Genomic DNA, 24945 nt, shown 5'->3' with positions numbered 1-24945 from the left:
TGTTTGGAGTTTTGTGGAACTGTCTCTTTATTTTGTTGGTCTTGCTATTTTTATGCATTGTTTGAATTCATTATTCTTTAAAAATGTAGGTTAAAATCTGGCCATGCTGAGCCACGAGGTAGGACCTGTCCCCTGCAGAGGGAGCTTGGGCTCTTCGATGGGCTATATCCCCTATGGGGGACTGCATTTCTCTATATTACCTGTCTGATCTCTGACTAACCTCCAAACGTTTAAATAAAAATCTCACCCCACTTGATATTAGTATCCTTCTTTGCTGGGAGGATAAAATGTTTAATTCTATTTCAGAGGAGTTAGCTTTAAGAAAGATACACAAAATTTTTCAAATATGTCAACCTACCTAGAGCTTTAACCTTTTAGGGTAACTATAAGTCAAATTCCCTTGAATTTCCATAACAAAACATTAGCAAATTTCAATGTATTGTTATGATACAATCCTGTCACTGTTTCCTGGAAGAAATGACATCTTGAAATTGGTAGCAATGAGTGGTATCTAATTTTACAGGATCTCTCTACCATCTATCAATGAAATGAAACTTCCTAAGTCTCATTGAATGATTTCCAATGAAAATGCAAAGGCCAGTATCTCCTATCCTCCTTTTTTACTTTAATAATATCAGTGCTTTGGCTGGTAGGAAGATAGGAGTTTCCACATTAATTGTCAGGGAATTGTCGAAGAAAGAAGGAAAAGAGAGAGAGGACAGGTGAGCAGGGCAGGGCCAAACACAAATACCCATTTGGCTTTCTGTTTATTGTAAAACACTGTAGTTTCCTAAAATTCATTTAGATAAATACATTTTGACCAAGTTCAGGGGCCGCTATTTTCCCTTGCTTTATGAAATTATCAATAGGCAGACTTTTGATCTTCCGGATCCACGCAGCCCTGCTTGCTTTTCCTGGGTTGACAACTCTAGTGGGCTCTCTGGCCTGATATTCTCTCAACTTGGCTTCCTTGTACTCCTTCTCTTCCTTCACAGTCAACAACATGAACTCTGTGTTCATTCGAAGGGGATCCAGAGTTGTATAGAAGTGAGGCCGTTCTTTCTTGAGAGTCAGAGTAGCTACGCTCACTTGTGGAGCTGACAGATGGCTGGGTTTAACGATGTGTGTGCTGGTCAGGGGGCCCCTATTAGACACTGCTTTTTCAATTGAACTGGTCAAGTGATGTTCACCTTTTAAGCTGTCAGACAATTTGGGGTGGATAACCATGGGCTGGGGTATGGTAGACTGGACTCCAGGACTATGCAAAGACTTGTTCAAATTTGGCTTCAGTTTCTGGAATTCAAGGGGAATACTGGTCTGTTTCACATCTATGGGAACATCATTGAATTTCAACCAGTCAACTGCGTGTTGGATTGACTTTCCCTTGAAATTAAGGACCTTCCTTGGGAATGAAATTGAAGGTACCAAAGCATCACTGACTTGAGATTGGGGTTTATGGGGATAGGCAAATTTTCCAGAATTATGGGCTTGTTGCAAGGCACTGACAGTCAGAAGAAACCGGTCAGGTGACATAGGCTTTTTCCAATACTTTTTCTTTGAACGCCTGATCAATTTTGCAGGAGTTTTCAGTTGTCTTTGTATTTGCAGTTTCTCTTCATCATCTGCTTTAATAAAAAGAAAATCAGCATTCTATACAAGTGTTCTATGAAAATATTAAATATTAACTTATGCATGAAAGTTAAAGCCATCCTAAATTTCTAAACTGCTAAGTACAACAGACATGCCATCATGTGGCAAACATCCCTGGTGATATCAGAAATGGTACCAGAAAAGACTTAACAAAATAAGTTTTATTTGTTTTTTATTTATTTTTATTTTTATTTTTATTTTTTTTGCAGAACTGGGGATTAAACTCAGGCCCTTGGGCTTGTCAGGCATATGCTTATTCAACTGAGCTATCTCCCTGGTCCCCCAAAATAAGTTTTAGACAAATGTGCTAAATTCAAATGAAATGTGTATTAGCTTTTAGATATGTAGATTTTGGGGTAAGTTTGGTTTCATTATCTTTGAAGTAATTATTAATATGGCTAAAGTAAGACTAAGGAAGAAACTATAGTAATTATATAACTTAACTAGGTCTGAATAATGAGGGCATAGAAATAGAAATATCAGTAATAATGGGGGCTCATAATTCAATGGATTTTCACTCAAAATATCACGGTGTAGTTTATTCTGATATTAAAATAAGTAGTCACTGAAAGTCTAATGTCTAGATCATTTTTGACTTCCACATGCTTTCTCTACTGGATATCAAGCTCTAAGCATTACCTAAAACTATTGGCTCCTCAAGATTGGCCATTTGTAGAATGATGCACTTAGAGATAATCTATTAGTGTTCTCTGTGTGTCAAATTTTATGCCTCATAAATGGCAGGTAAAAGGAAGGAGTTTTGCTACTCTAGCCTGCATATAATTTATTCTTTAGATATTATAAATGGTACACCTCCACTTACATACTTGCACATGTATTCACATGTACACATATACAAACTTGATTTATAACTAATATTTTCCTTGTATACAACACTATCAAAGGTCTAAAGATAATGCATTCTGCATAGAACATTTTTCTACTTACAGTAACTTCTTATCTCTGTTCTGAATATACAGTATGTTATACTATATTTGTTTAGATTTTGGGGGTAGGAAATGTTGTTTGCTTTTTCCAGTGCAAGTATAAGGTTACTATATGATCTCCTATACAAAGAAGCTGATCAATTTGAAAATCTAGATCATGAAAGTCAAAAGGTTCCCTTTAGCTGGGATAACACATTGATGGAGCAAAGAAAATGGCTCCCACCTTCTTGAAGGGCTCAGATTTATATCATCAAGAAACCCTTGGCCAAAATATCCTACAAAGAAACCAGGCCTGGATTCCCCTCCCCTGCCCCGTAGGTTACCAGTGAGATTGTTTGCAGTTTGTTTCAACTCCTTTACCTGCAGGCAATGTGCTTGCATTCAGAAGAAGGTGAGACTTGTGAGGTTTACTTGGTAGGAACTCCTGGGTGACAGTTTGTTTACTGGATACAGAGTCTCTCAGGCTGTGAACCTGAATGCTAGACTTGGAAAGTACGTCCAGGAGACTGTTTTCTTCTTTTTCCTCCTCTTTATCCTTACACTTCTTTTGTTTACTTCTTTCGTGTGCGTACTGCCACTTTATATTCTCAAACTGGAACAGGAGAATATTGCTCTCTGTGTTGACCACCATCCTGGAACCAGAACAAGACTGCCCACTAAAGGAGCTTGGAGACCACCAAAACAGGCATTACAGCTACTGGTCCCTAAGATAAGGGAGAGGTGCCCATGCAATAGCTAGCATTGGGTGTTGGTGGTTGGGGAGCAATGAGAAGGGCCAGGCCATGCTGTGGATGCTTAGCTTTGTTACTGTTTAATAAACCAATAAACATGAATAGAGCGCATGTGTTCTGATTGCTTTGCTTCTCAAATTATATATGTTTTTCTCTTTCTTTTTTCAATACTGGGGATTGAATCCTGGGTTTACAATGAGCCACATCCTCCTCCCTTTTTAAAATTTTAAGACAGTTTCTCAATAAATTGCCCAGACTGGCCTTAAACTTGTGATCCTCTGCCTCAGTCTCTCAAGTAGCCAGAAGTACAGATATGGGCCACTGAACCCAGCCAAAATATTTTTTCAGTGAATTTTTAAATACCTAGAGCAACCAAGGAAGAAGCACACAATTGTGTATCCTGCATACAATTGTCTTCATAGTCACTCCTTTTAAATTTGTATTTTTTTTCCTGAGACCTAAAATTTTCAGACCCACTGTTTCTATTCTTCCAATGAGAATGAAAACTCTGTACTAGAGAGGCTTTCTCTGCTCTGCTGATCCTCCACACACAAACAGACCACTTTCCTTCATGCTCTCCCTCTGGACAAACTCTAGATGTTGACAGACTGCCTTATAAAGCAGAATGATTTCTGTCTTTTCTACTGCCCTCCCCCAACACCATTGGTTTTATACAAAGCAAACTGCTTCCTCCTCTCTGTGTCAGATGTTTTGCAACTATGAATAAGAAATGGAAATAGTGTGTGTGGATTCCTTTCTGCTCCCAAAGCTACAATTTTAAGGTTTTAACTATTACTGTAAATTTTCTAGAAAAGTGATGTATGTGGGATGGAAACATTGGATAAGATTTGAGAGATCAAATTCCACCAAGAAATATTCTCAGACTTTTTTTTTAACTCAAAGGAAATTGTCTCTTTTGGGTTGCTGTGAATGAGAAAAACTTAAAGCTGTTTTTTAGTTGTTGCTGTGTTTTTTGTTTGAGGGAACAGAATGTACATATCACATATGATATGTACAAGCCCTGATAGAGCTATTTCCATAGCCTCTTACAACATTATTACTTCATAACTGAAAAGTATTTACTTATTGAGCCTCACTACCACTTTTTCCTTTAAGATGGTAAATAGTATTAATGACCTTTCATTATACAGAAGGCAGTATGGTTAGGAAGAACAAATGATGTGTCTGGAAAGTTTGGGATACAATGTACAAATTCATTCTATTGAGTTGTTTTCACATGGTATCATCCTGAAGCAATTCACATACATAACAAGCATAGTACTGCATATTGTGAAGTCAATTATGGTACTCGTTTCTGTAAACTCACCTGCTCAGCTCCCCTTTCATTAGATTTCCTTCACTGGTTCCTCCTTCCCTCCCCCTTCTGTCAGTGTCTCCACACCAGAAATGTAGGACAATGAGAGTTCACAGAGCTCTGAGCAGTTGAACGTATGATCAAAGAGGAAGAGGGGCTGAGTATTAGCACAAGTGTGATCCTGACAACAGAATTATATACACTGCACGATTTCCTCAGACATCCAGAATGAACTGTATCAAAATGAACTCTGAGTCCTAGTTCTGTGTAAAGGCCAGTTAGCCCCCCCACAAGACTATTTATAGCCCAAATTGGAGGGAAGCTCTACCCGCTCTCCTGTCAGCATATCCAGGGCTAGTGTCCCAGAGGAAAAAAAAATATTAACAGAATTGCTCACAGTTCTCCACACCTACAACCCACCTGTTGCCATGGTAAAAGAAAGACAGCACAGGATCACCTCTGGCATTAGATTTTATCACCTTCAGGCAATTTCCATTGAGAAAATTGTAAATGCGAATCTTGCCATCTGCACAGGCGCTGATGACGCGGAGATAGAGAAGGGAAACATGGAACACCTCCCTGGAAGGGAACAGAGTAACAGGCAGAAACTCCTTCAGGAAACTGCTTGGGCTTGTTTGCAGTTTTTATTTATGACTGGGAGGCAATAGTCATAACTGCCCTCCAAGAGATGTTTCCATCATTTTAATAATTACGGGTATAAACCATTAATGTTCAGATGTAAAACTTCCCTTTCTGCTATTACTTTTCCTGCAATTTGACCTGGGCCACAAGGTGACAAAACAAAAAGGCTTAGGTCACAGATTATAGGGGAAGAGCTGGAAATCTAACATTAGGTGATCACGGGGGGGGGGGTTCCATGCAATTTGATTACTAATTACTTATACAAAAGTTATAGTGAGAATTAATTTTTTGATTTGATTACTTTTAAAATAGTTTGTTTTTGTTTTTGTTTTTTGTTTTTGCCTTGTTTTGTTTTGTTTTTTGTACCAGGAATCAAACTTAGGACCTTGTGCTTGCCCAGCAGGGCAAGCCACTGAGCTATATCCCCAGCGCTTATTATATTTTTAAAAGGATAATCTATTTGGCAGTTTCTTTTTGGTCTCAAATTAGCTGTTTTCATTCTTTCAATGAATAAACATCCTTAAGGGAAAATGTAGTAGGGATGGGATTTATGGGTAGCTTTTTGTGATGACCAGCAGGTGTCTCTAGATACAAGTTGAAACCTAGATATGCGATATAGGGCCAGGGAGATGGGCCAGTGGAATAAGCGCTTCCCTGGCAAGTGCAGGGGCTTGAGTTCAATCCCCGGTTCTGCCATAAATAAATAAATAAATAAATAAATAAATAAATAAATAAATAGAACAATTAGCTAAACAGCAACAACAAAAAACCCTCTAAAAACAGATATGCGATATATTTAATTCTGACAAGTAAAATTATCTCATTCTTATCAATGACGCTGAAAAGTTGAACTTGATGCCACCAGTTTGTTAGGTGCAATATACAAAAGCATGTCCATTAGTACCGATCATCTCTACCCAGCCAAGTTTGCTCAAGTTTCCAGCTGGGTAACATATGTTGACCCACTAGTGGTTCCTATGCGGGAAGCTTGGTGCCTCAAGATACCATGGTTGAGAGGTGGGGAATCTTTCAGACATAAAGCATATGGGGAAGGTGGTCCGGTCATTGGAGGCACTGTCTTCAGAAATAATGTAGTTTTCACAGGGTCCCAGTTAGTTCCTATAAAGAGTTATGCAAGGCTGCCCCATTTGATTGGCCCACACTGCATGGGCCTGGCTCCTTTTCTGTTTCTCTTCTTAATTGTGATGCATTCAAGCAGGGCTCTTGCCAGAGGTTTAATAAGATTGCTTGATTTTAAATTTCAACCTCCAAAACTGTAAAACTTTTTCTTTATTGCTTCCAGCACTGTTCTCTTTATAAATAAACAAGCCTCCGGGATTTTGTTATAGCAACAGAAAATAGACTAAAGCAGTGTCTACCCATGGCCTAGCTCATGTGTTCCAAAAATCATCTCTTATCTCAACTGCCTCTCTACCACTGATGTACACAAACTTCAGGTATACTGTCAGATAGTGGGAGATGTAATTCATGTCACAGACATTGCTGCATGATCAGTGCCTAGCCTATTATAGGTACTCAATATATATTTGTTGAAAAATAACTGACTGCTCAGGCTTTCAGCATATATTCACTGCTACACAGTGTTAAAAGAATGACACCCACCCCATACCCTTTAGCCTTAGTCACAGTCAGATCCCAAGGCCAGATCACCACATTTCAAGGCCTTAGTCACAGCATAACAGAAATAGTAAAAAGACCCTAAAAGGTATAGACATGCTCAGCATATTCAAAGAATAACAAGAAGGCCTGTGTGGCTTGAATCCATGGGGAGGGGGCAGAGAAAGATAGAGAGACTAAGCTATAAAATAAGTAAAAGCTCAAAAAAGTTCTAATTCCTTACATGGAAATATAGTGACTGTGTGGTACCCTAAGCACATCTGAGTCCACCTATAAGGCAGGTATCTGTTACATTCATTTCTTCAAAGGTTTGGATCAATGCTGCTATTCTTTGTTGATTTTTTTTTTGCATAGTTGATCTGTCTCTGTGACAATGGGCTTTGGAGAGCTCCCATTATAACTGTTTTGGTGTTTATCTAATTACATTGGTTCTTTTTTATTTTATTTTATTATTTTTTGGTATTTTAGGGAACGGTCTACAGGGTGTTCAGCATCTCACTACTCGATCAGACTCATAGTGATCCACCTGTTAACAGCTTCTCAAGAGCTGGGATTACAGGTGCGCACCACCATACCCAGTCTCTATTGCCATCTCAGCACACCCTGGAGGGTGGGCCATCATGGCAGGCCTAGGGATCACACCCCTGGCCCCTGTGCCTGCTTGCAGGTGCTTTAATCAGCTGAGCTATTTGGCCTGCCCTTACATTGGTTCTTTAAATAGATCAATAGGCCTTTAGTTAGTCAAATCTTTATTTAAACTAACCAGGAAAACAAGAGTCAAATTACTAATGTAAGAAGAATATAGAACATTTTTACTGACTAATGGAAATATTCTGTAATTAGATAGTAATCATGATTCTTTGTGGGGGGTTGCAGAACCGGGGATTGAACTCAGGCCCTTGCACTTGCCAGGCAAGCACTTATTCTACTGAGCCATCTCCCTGGATTGTATAGCCCTATGAATATACCCAAAAATATTGAATTATATACTAAAGTGGTGAAGTTTATAGGTTGTATATTATATTTTAATTAAAAATTACAAAAAGTAATTATAATGTAAACAATGGAAAAGTAACTAAATCCTACTGAATACTGTGCTTAGAAGTTCTAATTTTCTTGTGACATCATAAAGTTTGATTCCTTCTTTGAGATCAAGCCTTGCTAATCCAGATGACAAACTAAATGGATTGACAGTCACCTAAGGGTTCAATAAATCACTTTGACAGAGGTCTATCCTGGCATCCACCTGTTAATAATGCAACATACATCACAAAAAGAGAACATATCCAATAAACCTGTATCTCCTTAAACCTCCCACAATACCAGTGAGCCTGCAAAGAAGGTCCTGTGTGAGTATAAGGAAACCTAGAGCTATAATTTACTGATGGATCTTGTGGAAAATTCACTTACTCTTTTAATCAATTAAGATAGCATTTTGTTTTCTGGAATATTTTATAATGCACTCAGGGGCAATAAGTGTTACCCATGTAATCTATGAACGCCATAGAGCAGACTATAAAACCTAAAGCCATGGCAGAATTCTTAACTTATTGCAATATTCTTTCTAAACAAGCTCAATTGTGACCTCACAATGCTGTATTTCTTAATGGATCCAACTAACAAACACCACTAAATCTTAGTTAGATTGTAAAGTGAAATCCATCTGCAGTCCTGGAATAGAATCTAGCCCACAGACTTTTAAAAACTTTTAAAAATCCTTCCTTATTTCAGCTTTGAGCACTTCGATCATTTAAAGCTTTTATGAGGAAAGCTTACTGGGGAAAAAAAAACAAGTCCAAGAATTTTAAGTTGGGAAAGTTCTGCAAGTATTCACGCATTTGACACACAGTAGATATGCCTTTACCATGTTTGTCCCAAGTATAAAGTTTCAGTGACTTCTCAACATCCACTCCAGTATTATTATTTCTCAAACAAAACAAATGAGAGTAGGAGAGGAAATGCCCAGAAGAGAAGGTAAGTGGAAGAGCAATGAATAACAGAAGAGTAGGAAGCAGAATGGGTGAGGCACAGAGAGGATGAGAGGTCAGGAAAGTGCAGAAGGGTCTGCTCTGTCAGACCACAGTCTATGAGGTGATGGGAAAAGATGGAAACCCCTGTTTGTCAGCTCCAGGTCCCCCAGCACCTACTGTGGATGCTTGAAGGCCATCAGGCATCGCTCATACTTTCCCACCATGCTCCAGGCCATGACCAGGCCATCAGCACCTCCTGAGAGAAGATGCCACTGGTCAAAGAACAGGCATTTTACAGCTCCTTCATGTCCACTGAGATTCTGCAAGAAAAGGTGTCACAGTTTTGAGCCCTCCTTCAACTCTGTGGCTCTTCCATGGGCCAAAGCCAGAGGCTTCTTTAGATGGATCCCAAAGCTGCATGCCAACCATCCATGACTCCCATATATTTGGAATGACCCTGAGCTGATTTTACTTCTGCTCTAACAGGTCAGAAGAGTCTGTACCTCCCTTTTTGCATTGCTTTTTTATAGCTCAGCAGGAATGTGATGAGGGTGGGGTCTTATTCCTGGTGGGCTTGTGCAGGCCCCATCTTCCTAAAGCACCAGAAAGGGCCAAAACCCCCTCTCCTCTGCCATCAGGGAGCAAAGGGCATTTCATCCTTAGTTCTTTGCCAGGACCCAGAGAGCATGGGGCATACCTGTGCCTGCAAGTAAGGTTCAATCACAAAAATAGGATTGGTGGGAAGAGTCCCACAAACCATGTCAGCCACTTTGCACTGTAAACTTGTGTTCCTGACACAAATAATATCAAACTACCACCTACTAAAGCCAAACCCAGGGCCAAATCCAGGAAGAACACAATTTGTGAACATGTGCTATGGTTTGAGTATGTTCCATGGAATCCATGCGTTGAAAACTTAATCTAAAAAGTTAGTGGTATTTGCAGGTGAGGACTGTTGGAGATGATCGTGCCATGAAGCCTGTCCTGATGGATGAATTTGTTTTATAGATTAATGGGTTGCTGTGTAAGTGTCTTTGTTATAGAAGAATTTTCTCTGATATGCTTGCTCTCTCTCCCAAAATGATGCCCTCCACCATGACCTCCAAAGTGGTCTTCACTGATGTCCAGCAGATGCCACCACAATGCTTTTTATACATCCCAGTCTCCAGAATGAGTTAAGTGTTTTGTTTTATTTCTTGAGACAGGGTATTGTTATGTAGTTCAGATTGGCCTTGAACTCATTATGTAGCCTATGCTGACTTCAAACTAGTAGCAATCCTCTTGCCACAGCTACCCAACTGCTGGGATTATACCATGCCTGGCAATTGAGATAAACTTCTTTATAAATTCCCAATTTTTTTAGTATTTTATTATAGCAATAGAAAAGACACTTCTAGATGAAGCTACATGAGATAATTTCCAGGAGAGACAAACGTGGGAAAAACAGAGTTTAATCCAATTAGACTAACCAGCTGAGCATTCCTGATTTAGCAAGCCCAGGAATATCTGCCCCATTCTCTTTGTCTCCACTCAAATACCTTTCTCTCCAGGGCAACCACAATGGGCTGTTACCATGGTGAATAAGAGGCAGGATATAACATATTTTTTGCAATTAATTTTGTTTACCCTCTTTCATCTCTTTTATGTTTACAATATCTTAACAAGGATGAGGAAAGAGTAAGGTGGTCCAATTGTCTCCAATCTCTAAGATAGGCTAGAAGCAATGCAGGTGTCTCCTATCTCTAAAATAGATTAGAGGCTAAACTGGAGCAACTTTGGTCAGGATAAAATTAATACATTGAAAGTCACCAGCTCCTACACAATTACTTTCAAGATAGCAAATGTTCTCTCTTTTTGAGAGAGTGAAAAATATTGTTTTCCCCATCCCCTAATGTTTTCCCCCAACTGAAAGAGTAAAGAGGAATAAAGAGTTTTGTTGACTCCTTCAATTCATGCTAAAGTCAGGGGAAACTACTCTGGAAAGAAAAGGGAGTTTTATCCTTGTTGCTGTTAAAAAGGCCCTGGCCCCACATATTTTACCATGAGAGTGGCTTTGTTGTAGAAGAGAGTTTATGAAGTTATAGAAGTGGCTGTCCTCCACGAGCCCTGTGACAATGTGAGTCATAATGCTGGTAGTGGAGCTCCTGACCCTGCACTAGCTCAGCGTGTCCCCCATGGGAACATTTCCTTTTGGTGTTTCAGGGTTGCCCTTATTGTGCCTGTGACACAATTACTCAAGGATGAGGATTGTCTGGAGAGTTACACAGGGAACAATCTGCCTCCTTTAAGAGGAGGTCCCCACCCTCACCCCCAGCCTACTACCCGCTTACTTTCACTAGCTGAGCAGTCGCAATGTGCCACACTTTGACTGTCCCTCGCTCACAGCTGCTCACAATGTAGGTGTTATTGATCCTGGTAGCCAAGATGGGGTCTTTGTGTTTAAAGGTCTTCAGGCACTTCCCTGTCTCTACATCCCATTCTGAAGGAGAAGGAGAGAGAAGGGAGAGGGAGATGTAGAAAGGTTACAGTGGAGTTCTGCTCTCCATTACAAAAGCAAGACTAGCTGAGCCCACAGAGAGATATTTTGAGATTTGGTTCATTTTTCATAAGCCTTTAAAAATACTACATTGGGTGGCTGGAGATATGCCTCTGTGGTAAAGCATTTGCCTAGTACATATGAAGCTCTGGGTTCAACCCCACCAATTTTCTTTCTCCTTAAATTTTACCCTTGAGGTAAAGGCCTAAATCCCCTTCCCAGACCTGACTTCAGTGGTGGTCCACATACCCTCCCAGCTAGCAAGAAAGCTGTAGCTATCCTTCCATATTCAAACCCTCACCTGGATAGTTTGGACCCTTTCTGCTGAACTCCTCAAAGCAATGGTGGCAGTAGTATGACATATTTGGGCAGGTTGGGAAGGTAAGGAGCTTGGAAATAAGATTTCTTCAGTAGCTCTGAGTGTTGGCAAATGTGACCCCTGCCTCCTTGTTCTTTTCTTTTATCTTTTTCCACTAGCTGCCCCTACCATGCTGCAGCCTTCCAAGTCTCTGGCTCCTCTGCTCAATCTTTCCTCCTATTTTCCGGGGCAAATTTCATCTACACCATGCACTTTACAGTCAGCCCTCTGTATTCAAGGACTTCTATACACTCAATTCAACCAATAAATCAAAAATATTTGGAAAGAAAACACATTTGTACTGAACATGTAGAAACTTTTCCCCTTGTCATATTCCTAGACAATATAGTATAACAACTATTTACAGAGCATTTGTATTTTGTTAGGTTTACAAGTAATCTACAGAAGATTTAAAGTATATGGGAGGGTGTCCATATTATGCCATTTTACATAGGGATTTATGCCTCCAGGATTTTGGTACTAATGAGAAGCTCTGGAGTGAATTAACTAATGGCACTTGCCTGAGATATTCTCTCCATTTATAAAATCTTTTAGTGTGCCTCTTCCCCACCTGTAAACCATTCATCCTTTCACTCATACTCAAATAGTGCCCTGCCTGTGGAGCTTTCTCTAATTTTTTTTATTCTTATTTCTAAGATCACTTGAAACTCCACATGTGGTTAAGAGCACATGACTTACAATAAAGCACCTTAGAGTTCAGATCCCCCTACAGTTCAGCAGCTTTGATTTGAGGCATATCCCCCCACCACCAGATTTCGATTCCACATTTATGTCCACCTCACAGGATCCTTATTAGTATTAAATATACTATATAAATGGCATCCACCACTGTGCCTGTTGTAAAATTGGTACTGAAGAAATGGTAGCTGTTATTATTCATGTATTTACTATCCCTCCTTGGCATACCTAGATTTCCTGCTTCCATTAGAAGACCATGAGCCTTAGAAGACATATCTGAAGAAAAATATTATGTTCATTTCTTTTCTCACCAGCACATAGTAATGTCTAAAATATGTGAGTATTCAACAAAATTATTTAATAGATGGATGGATGGATGGATGGATGGATGGATGAATGACTGCCTATATAAATGAAAAAAGCATTTTGATAACCCACAGATTTGAGGAAACTTATTAGAAAATTTAAGGCAGTTCTTTCTTACCTTTCACTTGGGCATCTCTTCCTCCAGATACAAGCATGTTCTTACATAAATCCATGCAAGTGACTGTTCCCTGGTGGCCATAGAAGATTCGTATACAAGCTCCACTTTTCAGATCCCAGTATCTGTGTGAATCAAGCCAAAAAATTTTCTGAGTGCTCAAGAGAGGATACTAATCAGCATTCCTTTAGATCTGCAGGTAGCTGGAAGGCCACAGTTTCATGGGTAAGATAAATATCAAAGACCTTGATTTGAGAGCCGGGGAGATAACTCAGTAGAATAAGCACTTGCCTAGCAAGCACAAGGGCCTGAGTTCAATCCCTGGTTCTGCCAAAAAAGAAAAGACCTTGATTTGAATCCCAGTTGCAGCACTATTTGGTATAATTTTGGAAAAGTTACTTAATTTCTATGAAAGCTTCATTTCCTCACTGGTAAAGTGGTATGATAACAGCAGTACTTCTGCATAGTTTTCATTTTATGAATAATTAAATGCACTAATATAGCAATTGCCAACTGGAGCTGATACCTACGGCTAGGAGACATGTGAAAGTGTTTAGGGAGATGTTTGATTGTCACAGAGAGTAAGAAGTGAATGCCTTGAGTCCAAGAATATTACTAAGCCCACGATGAACTGCCCATTCCCAAATGGCAGTATTGCAGCCCTGCATGAGAGCATGAAACACCAAAACAGTGGCTGACACATAGAAGGTGCTTGATAAATGTTACTGGTTTTAAGTAGGAGGGTCCCTGAAATGACCACCAGGCCTAGACTCCACAGCACTGATCAGCAATAGACCTGATCTGCAAATAAGAGCAACAGACTAATTTAACACTAACATTTAGTTCTAAAATGTTTTGTGTGCATCTAACACCTATCTAAAAGAAATACGAGAAAAGGTATGAATCATGTCAGTTTTTTGATAAAACTGGCCTGAAGTCTCTCAGCTCTCATTAATACAGACTTTCCCTTCAGTCAGACTGCTTAACTGCTTTTGTGATGGGACAAAGTACAGTGTTCTAATGAGCTCTGGTGCCAGCTGCCTGAACCTCAAATCTCAGGTCCGTCACTTGGCTGTGCCATCTTGGGTAAATTACTGACTCATTTTGTGCCTTGGTTTCTTCACCTGTAAATTGGAAGGAACAATGGTAATTACCTCCTAGGGTTATTTGAGGCTTAGCACACAATGTTTGACTAATAAAAATTACGGGGAGATTGAAAATGGTGAGGTTTTTTCCTAACATTCCCCCAAGATTCTAAAACATTATTAATTCCTTCCTAGTTGTTCCGAGCTTATGATACAGCTGTAGTGCATTTACCAATGTCCCAGTAGTCTGAAAGAAAACATGCTTTGCACTTCTGTGTCTAGCAACATGACAGTTGGTTTCTTTAATGTAAAAAGGTAAGGGTATTTGATAAACTCTTTTATGTTTATTTTTGTTAGTATATGTTACAACACATATTGTTTGTATTCATCTTTAAAAAAACAGGGTTTGAACTCAGGACCTTGTGCTTGCCAGGCAGGCACCTATGCCACTGAGCTATCTCCCCTTGTTTATATTCATCCCAAGGAGTAGATACATCTACTTAACATATCTTAGTTCTTTGTATTTCTCTTCCCTTCCTTTCCCCCTCCCTCCATTTCTAGATTCCCTTCCCATTTGCAAAGGTCTACCTCGCTGTTTCCTATTATCTACATTTTGTTTTTTAAATTATTTATACTTTAGGTTTCTAGTAAAAGAGAAACGATGCAATGTTGATGCTTGTGTGTCTGATTTGTTTTGCTTAACATTATGGCCTTAAGGTGCTTCTGCTTTCCTACAAATGACTAAAATTTGAGTTTTATAATTCTTTATGAAAGATTAGTACATCATTATGTATAAATACTACACCTTCTTTATCTATTAATCTCTTGATGGATAGATATGCCATTTCCAAGATTTGGCTATGATTACTTGTGCTGCTATAAAAAATGCGTATACATGTATCACTGCAGTATGATGTCTTTTACTCTTTGGAGAAGATATTTAGAAGGGCAATACCAGGGGTGAATGGAATTTCTAGTTTTAGTGTTTTGAGGACTCTCCCTGCTGTCAGTTTACATACCCATCAACAGTGTAATGGGTGCCTTTTTGTCCAAAGGTTTTCCAGCATTGTTATTGTTTGCTTTTCTTTTTTATGATAGCTATTCTATCTGGAGTAAGATAGAAACTCAATGTTGCTTTAATTTGCATTTCTCTAATGACCAGAGATATTAAGCATTTTTCATGTATTTATTGGCCATTTGTACTTCTTCCAAGAAGTGACTACTCATGCCAGTTGCCCATTTTTTAAATTAGGTCTTTTATTTTTTTGTTTGAGAGGATCATTTTTGTTAGTTCTTTGTAAACTCTAGGTATGTCAGAGGAGTGGCTAATAAAAATTTTCCGTTCTGTAGATTTCCAACTGTGTTGTTTTCTTTGCTGTGCAAAAGCTTTTTAATTTGATATAATCCAATTTGTTGATTCTTGATGCTATTTCTTGTACAATTGGGTTCTGTTTAGAAAGTTATTTTGAGTGCCTATATCTTCAAAATTTCTACCTATGTTACCTCCCAGCATATTGTCTCTGTTTTAATTTTTATGTCTTTCACCCATTTTGATTCTACTTTAAAAAAAAAAAACAGTGAGAGCTATGGCTCTAGATTCAATCTTCTGAATGTGTGTAATCAGTTTTTCCAGCACCTCTTGTCAAAGAGGCTGTCTTTCCTCCAGCATATACTTTTGGTTCCTTTGTCAAAGATAGATGACTTAATGTGTCTGGGGCTACCTTGCTGTTTCCTATTATCTATATTTTATTTTGCTTTTTAAATTATTTATACTTTAGGTTTCTAGTAAAAGAGAAATAATGAAATGTTGAACCTTGTGTGTCTGATTTATTTTGTTTAACATTATGGCCTTAAGGTGCTTCTATTCTCCTCTGTTGATCTGCATATCTGTTTTTGAAATATAAAATACAAAGAACTTCCTTGACTTAGTATAACCTATAAACCAAAGCCATAATATCAAGCAGTATGTTAAATGGAGAAACTGCAGAGGCAGTCCCTTCAAAAAACGAACAGATGACAATGCCTTCTTCTCAGTCTTACTGCTTATCATGACACTAGAGCACCCAGGCAAAGTTATAAGAAAAGATAGATAGATAGATAGATGATAGATAGATAGATAGATATTCTACCAGCATAAGATCATCTACATAGCAAAGCCAAATCAACATGGCACATAGCAAGCTTGCTGGAAACAAAATCAACCTACAAAAGTCAGTAACATTTCTCTATTCCAGCAATAACCAATTTCAAAATAGAAGCAAAGACAAGATATAATCTACAAAAGCAACAGAATTATAAGATTGTAGGTAGTTAGTAAGCATATACAAGACTTTTAAAAAGAAAAACTTAAAGCTCTAAGAAAGAACAAAGACCATTGACATAATTTTCTCTTTGCTGGGACAAATACCCTATACCCACAACTTAAAGGGAGAAGGGCTTATTTTGGCTCATGGTTACTGTCCATGGTCAGTGAGCATCATGGAAGATACAGCACAGAAGAAGGGAATACTCAAAAAGGGGCTCACACCATCACAGCCAGGAAGAAGAGAGAAAAGGAGGGAATCTTGAATGGGAGCAATGCCCTTCCAAGTCAAGCCCCCAGTTACACACTTTTTCCAATCAGCCTCCACCACCTATGGGAAGTTAAGTATTACCCCGTAATGCAATCACAATTAAAAAGTCCCACCTGTGCTGACATGAGGCCTTTGGGAGACATTCTCAATTCAAGCTTTCACTATGCTCTATCTCAAAACATATATACCACAGCTGTTAACATAGAAAAGAGTAGAAATGGCCCCACTGTGATATGTTAAAACACCTATCAAATGCATCATTAAAAACACTGAAGACAGCAAAGTGCAATACAGAAACCACTGTTGAATACCTCTCATCTTGTTCTTCTAAATGTGTACCATTAGGGCTGGCAAGATAGCTCAGCAGACTAAGTGCCTGCTTTGGCAAGCACAAGGACCAGGGTTTGATCTCAGTTCCATACACAGTGCCAGCCCCGCCCCCAGTTCATGCTGAGCCAGCAAACGAGTCTGGGCATGGTGGCACATGCCTGTAATCCCAGGACTGGGGAGGCTGAATGCAGGAGGATCACTACAAGTCCAAACTGCATAGTGAGACTGCACCAAATACAGAGTCTCATACATTTTTCCATAAATGGGAAAAATAAATAAAAATAAAAAATAAATGTGTACCATTTCTTATGTCCTATCACGGCCTGGGGAGATAGCTCAGTGGAATAAGTGCTTACCTTAATAAGCTTAAGGTCCTGAGTTCAATCCCTGGTACCACAAAAAAAAAAAAAAAAAAGAAAGAAAGAAAGATAGAAAGAAAAACTGTTTGGGGCCTGCCAGTTAGCTCAGTTGTTTAAGGGCCTGCTTATACAAACGCAATCAGGCTCAGGATACCGTGGTTCCATCCCCAGCTCAACATGCCTTACCAGACCCACCCTTAAGGCAGCCTGAGCTGCCCAAAAAAATACTTCTAATGTCATAACAATTATAATTATATTCTCTTTAAAATAAATTTTTAAAAAAGAAAGAAATTAAGGCTTATTGAAAGCAAGCATTAATGTTCAATTATTTTCCCAATCTTGTATACCTGTATCAGTTCATCTGAGCAACAGATTTGTTGATGAAAATATGTAATACAACCACCATTGTTAGTTTGCTATTCTTGTTTCAAAAATCTATACCATATGCATTGTTGCATGTTACTCTGTTTTTGTCTTTGCTTTTGATGCATGTTTATGCTTTTGTTTTTGTTTATACTCTTTAAAGTAAAATCAAGTTTAAAAAATTTAGAAGATTTAAAAAGAATGGTTTTTGGTGTCAGAACAAAAAAGTAGACCAATAGACTAGAATGGATCCCAGAGACATCCCTCCACATGTGTGGGAAACGACTACATGATAAAGATGAGCTACAAATCCGTGAGGTAAATGGCAAGTTACTTAGCAATGGCTCTGAGAGGAAAACCTACTGACCTTATTTAAAAATAAATTAAAAAATGGAAATACTATTTAATATCACATACAAAATTGGACTACAGATGGATTAGCTAAATACAAAAGGTAAAACCATAAAGTTAACAAAAAGAAATATTAGAAAGTATCTCTGTGGGAAGAACCACAGCCATGGGTAGGAGAGAATCTGAAAAATGATAAATTTTATTACATCAATACTAAGGAGTTTTGTTCAACAAAGGACACCGTGAGCAAAGTCAATAAATGAAATAAAAGCAGATGATATTTGCTATTTTGAAAATGACAAAGGACTAACATCTAGAAAGAAATATAAACAACTGACAATAAGACAATTAGAGGGACCATGGAGATAGTTCAGTGGAATAAGTGCTTGCATGGCAAGCACAACATCCTGAGTTCAATCCCTGGTTCTACCACCAAAAAAAGAAAAAAAAAAAAGAAAGAAAGAAAAACAAAAAAGGATGATTTATTTGGGGCCAGGGAGATAGCTTAGTAGAATAAGCGCTTGCCTGGCAAGCACAAAGGCCTGAGTTCAATCCCCGGTTCCATAAAAAAAGAAAGAAAGAAAAGAAAAGAAAATTAGAGCCATTTGAACAGAAAAGTAGGCAAACAGATATCCTCAGACAACTTACAAAAGAAGCCGTGAAAGGTCATAAACAAATCCATTAGGAAGCAAAATTACTAATGCACATGGAAATTACACAGATCTACTTCGCTAATATTTGAAAACTGGATAGTGTTCAATGTTGTTAGGGAAGTAGCAATACCAGGGGCCTGCTGGTGAGAATGTAGACTGAGAAGGTCATCCTGGAATTCAACCTGGTACATCTTAATCAATTAGGTGCTACCTAACCTATAGATAGACACATGTATGCCTGGATGCACTGTAGGAAACTGAGACAGGAGGTTCACAAGCTCAAGCCCAGCCTAGGCAACTTAACAAATTAGTGAGACCCTGCATCAAATGAAAAATAAAAAGAATTAGAGATATAGTTCCCTGCAAAGACCCTGTCTGTGTTCAGCCCTGAATACTGGTAGGGGTTGGGGGAGGAAGAAAGGAAGGAAAAAAAAGAGAGGAAAAAAAACTGCAACGTTTGTAAAGGGTTTTATATGAAAATGCATGAAGATGGTTAATGAGCATTAGTCAGAGACAAGCTAGTGCCCATCACTAGGGAGGAAGTAGGTTAAACATGTACACAGACCTTAGAGTATTACAAACAGCCAAGATTAACTGACTTGGTAGTCATATGAGCAAATCTATGAGCTCCAGAGCTCCAAGCTGCTAGGCCACACTGCAGGTTTTGAACTTGCCAACCTCCACAATCACACAAGCCAATACCTTACAATAAATCTCTTCCTATTTACATATACACCCTACTGGTACTGTTTTCCTGTAGAACCATAATACACATCTGAAAAGATGTTCAACCTCATTAAAAAAAGGAAGTTAAAGGTAAAAATTCAATGGGGTTTTATTTAATACTCAGCAGACTGGCAAAGAAACATCAAGACTAACAATTCAAAGTGTTAATGAAGACTTGAAGAGAGTAACGACTCACCCACATAAGCACCAAGTGATAACAGCCAAGAGTATGCATAGGTCATTCTTCAGAAGAATTAACAACCAGCAATAAGGCAAACATCCATTAACAGAAGAATAAACAAGCTACAGTATATTCATCCAATAAAACACTAAATCTCTGTGATAATAAATGATTGCTACTTCCATTGTATGGGTGGATCTCACAAACAGACCTAGTATAAGAATCAAGTGCTGATGAATTTTTAAAATATGAGTCCATTTGTATTAAGCTCAATAGTGAGCAACAATAATTATTTGGGCTGTATAAGCAAGCAAAAGCTATAAAGAAATACAAGAGAATAATGAATACAAAATGTGGGGTAATATTACCTCTGGCTGGAAGGAAGAAAGAAAGGGATAAGGAAAGGGCATACTGTGTGATTAGGGGACAGATAATATTCTATTTTTCAGTCTGAGTAATCATAAATATTATATTGTTTAAAGCACATAACTATATACATTTTAAGCACTATTTTGTATTGTATTATATTTCATGTCCACAAAACTTAACCCTCAAGAAATATATAAAAAGAAATGTAAATTATGTTTTCACCTAAGCATTCTAAAAAAGAAATACTTTATAGTTCCCAGCTGCCAAGTGAACGACATGTCTGATAACTATTGTAAATCTATCTCATTCATACCTTAAACAATATAATCTTGGATTTATATGGTCAAAAAAGTCGACTGTAGATAGTATGGAAGTAGACAGCATTTAGGATGCCTTTTCAATAAATCCAGAACTGCAAAGGCCTGCGTGCTTCTTCCATGAGCTTCCCACGCTGTAGGTAGAAGGGCGATCAGGACCTCCTTCAACTGCTTACCTGATACTTAGGTCATAACTCCCACTTAAGAGAAAGTTTTCCTCTTCGCACAGGAACAGGGCCCGGATACTCCCAACATGGCCTCGAAACATGATGGGTAACTGCTTGACTTGTGAGATGTCCAGGAGATGGATCTTCCGATTAGATGACACAGCTACCAGATCTCCCCCAGAAAAATGAATGACTCTGTTTTGGTCCCACCTGAGTTTTGAGGTTGAGTTGGAAGGTTAGATAATGCATGAAAGAAGAATTAGTGTCCTTCTTGGAACTTATTAAGCACCTTAACCTTTCCCTATAGTAGCAGTACAAATATAAATTTTAGATGTTTCCAGAAAGTGAGGCAACAGAAGTCAGGGCCAGGTACCAATGGGCCCTGATAGATCCTTAACTCACGCCATGATGAAAATCCATATCAGGTACACTCAAAATCTAAAGACCTAAAAAAAGATTTGTGCTAATGTTGTTTGGACAACTAAACTTATACTCTAACTAATTTAAAGATAACAATATATAATGTATTAACCATTATTACCCTCTTATTATCTTGTATTGAAATCTTTTATCTTCAATATAAAAAGCTAAAGACATAAGGTAAAAATCATAAAATAGAAATACAAAAAATATTTTGTCCATGTGTGTCAAATCCCTAAGGAAGAGAATAGGATATATTTGACAATTGGAAAAGTTTTTTCAGGGAAAATCTCAAAGAACCCTGATATGTGCTGCCTTTCTTTCTTGTTTTCTTTTTTTCTTCCTTCCTTCCTTCCTTCCTTCCTTCCTTCCTTCCTTCCTTCCTTTCTTTCTTTCTTTCTTTCAAAAATTCCTTCTTTCTTTCATTTGTGTTTCTAGGCAACATGTATTAGGTTTAAAGGTCTGTGTTAGAAGGAACCATGGGAAATGCAAAGATGAATAAAACAAAAACCTGGCTCTCAATAAGCTTAGACATCAATAAACCAAGTGATTTGAATTAATTTTCCTATCATAGAATGATTAGCAAACAGAATAACAAAATAAGACGTTTTATTTCAAAAGGAAATGCTATTTTAAGTACACTAGGACTACGAGAAAAGTAGAATTTTTCCAAGAAATCAGAATGTATAATTACTCTAAATATGAGGGAAAATTCTTGTAATTTTCTCCTAATTTCATCTTTCCTATTTATGACTCAACTAACTAAAAAGCAGTAATTAGCACACTACTCGCCTCTACCTTCCCATACTAACTGTTCTATCTCCAAGATGCGATTTGTTAATAAGACTTGTGATTAAAAATGATGTAGATTTGGCTTCCACAAAACCTTGTGAATAAAGAGTAAAGGCTTAAGCCTAAAGAATACAGAAATTTGACTATTACAGAGCCTTCTTGTAGCATATCCAAATGATATCATATAACCCAATTATCATAAATGTAATTTTCATATATAACATGGAAAGGTGTCCACAGTGTTTTGCTGAACTGGGTTACAGAAATTTAGAGCACAACCTAATTCCTACTTAAAATGTGAGATAGATAGATAGATAGATAGATATGATTTTTTACTTGTTTCTTTGTTTGTTAGGTACAAGGTCTCACTATGCAACCTGGACTCCTAGTGATCCTCCTGTCTCAGCCTCCTCAGCACTGGGATTACAGGTATGAAGCACCACGCCCAGTTTCAGTTGTTAGCTCTGTGTAGGGTCAGCATGGCTTGCAGTACCAGGGATCGAATCCCGGTTCTTGCACCTGACAAGCAGGTGTTTAGACTGCCAAGCTATCTCCCCAGCCTTAAAATATGTTTTATATATGCAAAGAAAAACTCTAAAGGACAGACATAAGTATTAGTGGTATTTGGAGGACAAGATTATAGAAAATGCCTTCTCTATACAGCTCCTGGTATTTGGAAGTTTTTTTTTCTTTCTTTTAAACAAGTATGTTCTCAAATTGGGATAGAACAGTAAAGTATCTTTAAAAAGAAAAAATTTATGCATTATTACATATGCAAAATGCTATGGCCAGTGTATCAAAAATGGATGAAGAACACATGTACTCTCCCAGTTGCCAAGAATGGTGCAAAATCCAAAGGGGAACAAGGGTTAGTTCTGGCTGAAGCTAGAGGTGAGGATAGACTGTCTATGCCAGCCAACCAGGTCAGGAGAATCGTAAGATATCAGTATTGGTAGTTTGAGGGTCCCCAAAGCCCTTGACTCTGACCTCAGTACTTACATGTCAGAAAGAATGCGGACATTATAGGTCCCACAGAAAACATTTCTTTCCTCCATTAGGACCTGCTGAGTGTCCTGGTTCTGGTACGCAGTCCACAGGTTGTAGTCATTCTAAAAAGAGAAGGCTCAGAATCAAAGTATGGTGTCAGCTCTACTGAGGCTTCCAAATGCTGCCCTAATTTTTCCTGACTAGGTTGAAAGAGTTGATGGATTCTTCCTTCTAAAGCTGCAGCTGCTGCTTCATGGTGATAGGAGTAGGAAGGAGTGGGGCACAAGAAGGCCTCAAAGGAAGCCGTGAGCTAACGAATTGCAAAAGCTCTAAATCACCCTTCACCTCTTTGCATTTTCTACATGTGCAAATTTACGAATTTTCAAGGCTGAATTATAAATGCCGCTGAGAATACAACTTTCTTGAAAATGGGCTCACAAAGGATATACTCACAACATAAAATAACAACACTCTTTGACCAGCCATTTCATCGAAATCAGGCTTTCATATTTATATTATGTATAACCGATAGTACAAAATACAACCAACAGGAACTTCTTCCCTGTGTGAAGTTGCTACACTCGATGCATTTGAATTTCAAGTTTTCATAATCTTGTACCTTCATTTGTCAGTATAGCTGCCTGACAAATATCACTTGCCCCAAAATATTCTCAGTATTTTACAGATGAGGTATCTGAGATTTGGGGAGAAAAAAACATTTTTTTCAAGTTTCAATAGGGGTACTATTGCAGTATACAACCATGGTGGCATAAAGGATGGAAGATTACTTGGAGATGAAAATTATAGTTCAGTTACTGAGAGGATCCAGAAAGGCTGCTTCTTCAGCATAAGGGAGCCTCTGGGAAACAGCAGCAAGCTAAAACCTCTGCAGTCATTTATTTATAACTCAAAAACAGGAGGACAAAGAGGTAGAAGAAAGGCACTTTCAGCAATTTGTATAGTAGTTTTGGTCAGGGGACAGGGAATAAATGGAATGGTTTGTTATACAACAGGTCAACCTACACACCAGTAGGGACACAATGGCCAAAGCAAACATCTCTGAGAATAATTTATTGTAGATTCTGCTGTGTGTTGACCTATAGATCTGCTTTAAACTTAACTATGCACTCCAGGAGGCTGGGAGCGGTTATTCTCAAGGTCCCTTCCTTTTCACTTTCATGTCAATCACTCCCCACAGAACACTTCCCTTTCCTTCATTTCTTCCTTTCACTCTTTCTTCCTTCCTCCCCCCACCCCCACCTTGTCCATCGCATCCATTTTAAGAAGCTATGGCATTCCAAGCACGATAAATTCTGGTATAGATGCCTGAACTGGGCTCCCAGTTCTATTCTTTTTTGCTGCCATACTTCACCCTCAAAGGACGTAGCACTCACACTGGATGAACAGGAAGAAAAAAGCAGAGTGAGTTTATCATGAAAGCAAAGAAAACCATAACACCGTGTTTTCATCTGTGAGCGCTGGGGACATCTCTGAAGCTTCCTTCTAAACCTTAGCTTTTTCTTTGCCATGCTTTGGACTCTTGCTCAGATGCAGACCTTACTCCACTCATTCTCCTTCCTTCAGTAGAGAAGAATGAGCCTGAGGAGTCAATGTATAAAGTTCCAAAAGTCTTTACCCTTTAGTACCGCCTAAGAGAAAATGGAAGAGGGGGTTCCTATAATTCATTCTTCTCTGGAAGTGAAAGATGAGAAAGTTGATCATCTGGACCAGCCCTGGACCTATCTCATGTCTTGCCCCTTGCTGAGCCCCAGACGCAAGTAGCCAGGAGGAACATGGGATGTTAGAACTGAGGGGAATCCCACCCATGGCTGATGCTGCCCCTGACCTCTGAATTTTCCATTAGAATACTAGATGCCAGGGACATAGGACACGGCCATAGAATCTGAAATAAGGAAGAATCCTGCAAGGGCAGTCCAATCAATCCACTCGTTAAAACCGATGAGGATATCTGGAGGCTTGTAGAGAGGAAGTAACTTGCAAGTGGGTAACAACAGAAAAACTGTGATCTTCCTTAGAGAACAGTTCCTCTCATGATCCCGTGTCCATCCCTGAGTCTGCACATCAGCCCTAAATGGCCAATAGAAAGATGACCCTCATCCTTCCTTGGCCCACATGTCATTGAAACCCACCTTTGTTCTCAGTTTCCACTTTTGATTTTTTGCACGCATTCGCTTCCCATCATCTGTCATTTTAGGAACAGGGATAGGAAGCCTGTTGGCATAATTGGGTTCTATTCCCCTTGTGTAGGACCCCTGGGGGAAAAAGAAAGCAAAACTTAGATATT

The 24945-nt window shown here is 38.6% G+C and overlaps 1 protein-coding gene across 3 annotated transcripts in view; it reads right to left on the bottom strand.

Moving 5' to 3' along the window:
- Positions 1–801: 801 nt before the first annotated feature.
- Positions 802–24945, bottom strand: part of Cdrt1 (CMT1A duplicated region transcript 1) — a 31357-nt gene continuing 7213 nt past the window's right edge. For all 3 annotated transcript variants that reach the window (XM_023719372.1, XM_023719373.1, XM_004634859.1), the window contains 9 exons: positions 24791–24913; positions 22653–22762; positions 20451–20651; positions 12971–13092; positions 11224–11372; positions 9071–9213; positions 5064–5222; positions 2958–3229; positions 802–1622 (listed from right to left, as the gene is read on the bottom strand). In XM_023719372.1, coding sequence (XP_023575140.1) covers positions 802–1622; positions 2958–3229; positions 5064–5222; positions 9071–9213; positions 11224–11372; positions 12971–13092; positions 20451–20651; positions 22653–22762; positions 24791–24913 — 2100 coding nt within the window. The remainder of the gene's footprint in view (positions 1623–2957; positions 3230–5063; positions 5223–9070; positions 9214–11223; positions 11373–12970; positions 13093–20450; positions 20652–22652; positions 22763–24790; positions 24914–24945) is intronic.

This window comes from Octodon degus, unplaced genomic scaffold (genome assembly GCF_000260255.1).
Source record: "Octodon degus isolate 3935 unplaced genomic scaffold, OctDeg1.0 scaffold00067, whole genome shotgun sequence".
Classification (NCBI taxonomy): domain Eukaryota; kingdom Metazoa; phylum Chordata; class Mammalia; order Rodentia; family Octodontidae; genus Octodon; species Octodon degus.
The sequence above is the reverse complement of the archived record's forward strand: the minus strand, read 5'-3'. Positions and strand labels throughout refer to the sequence as shown.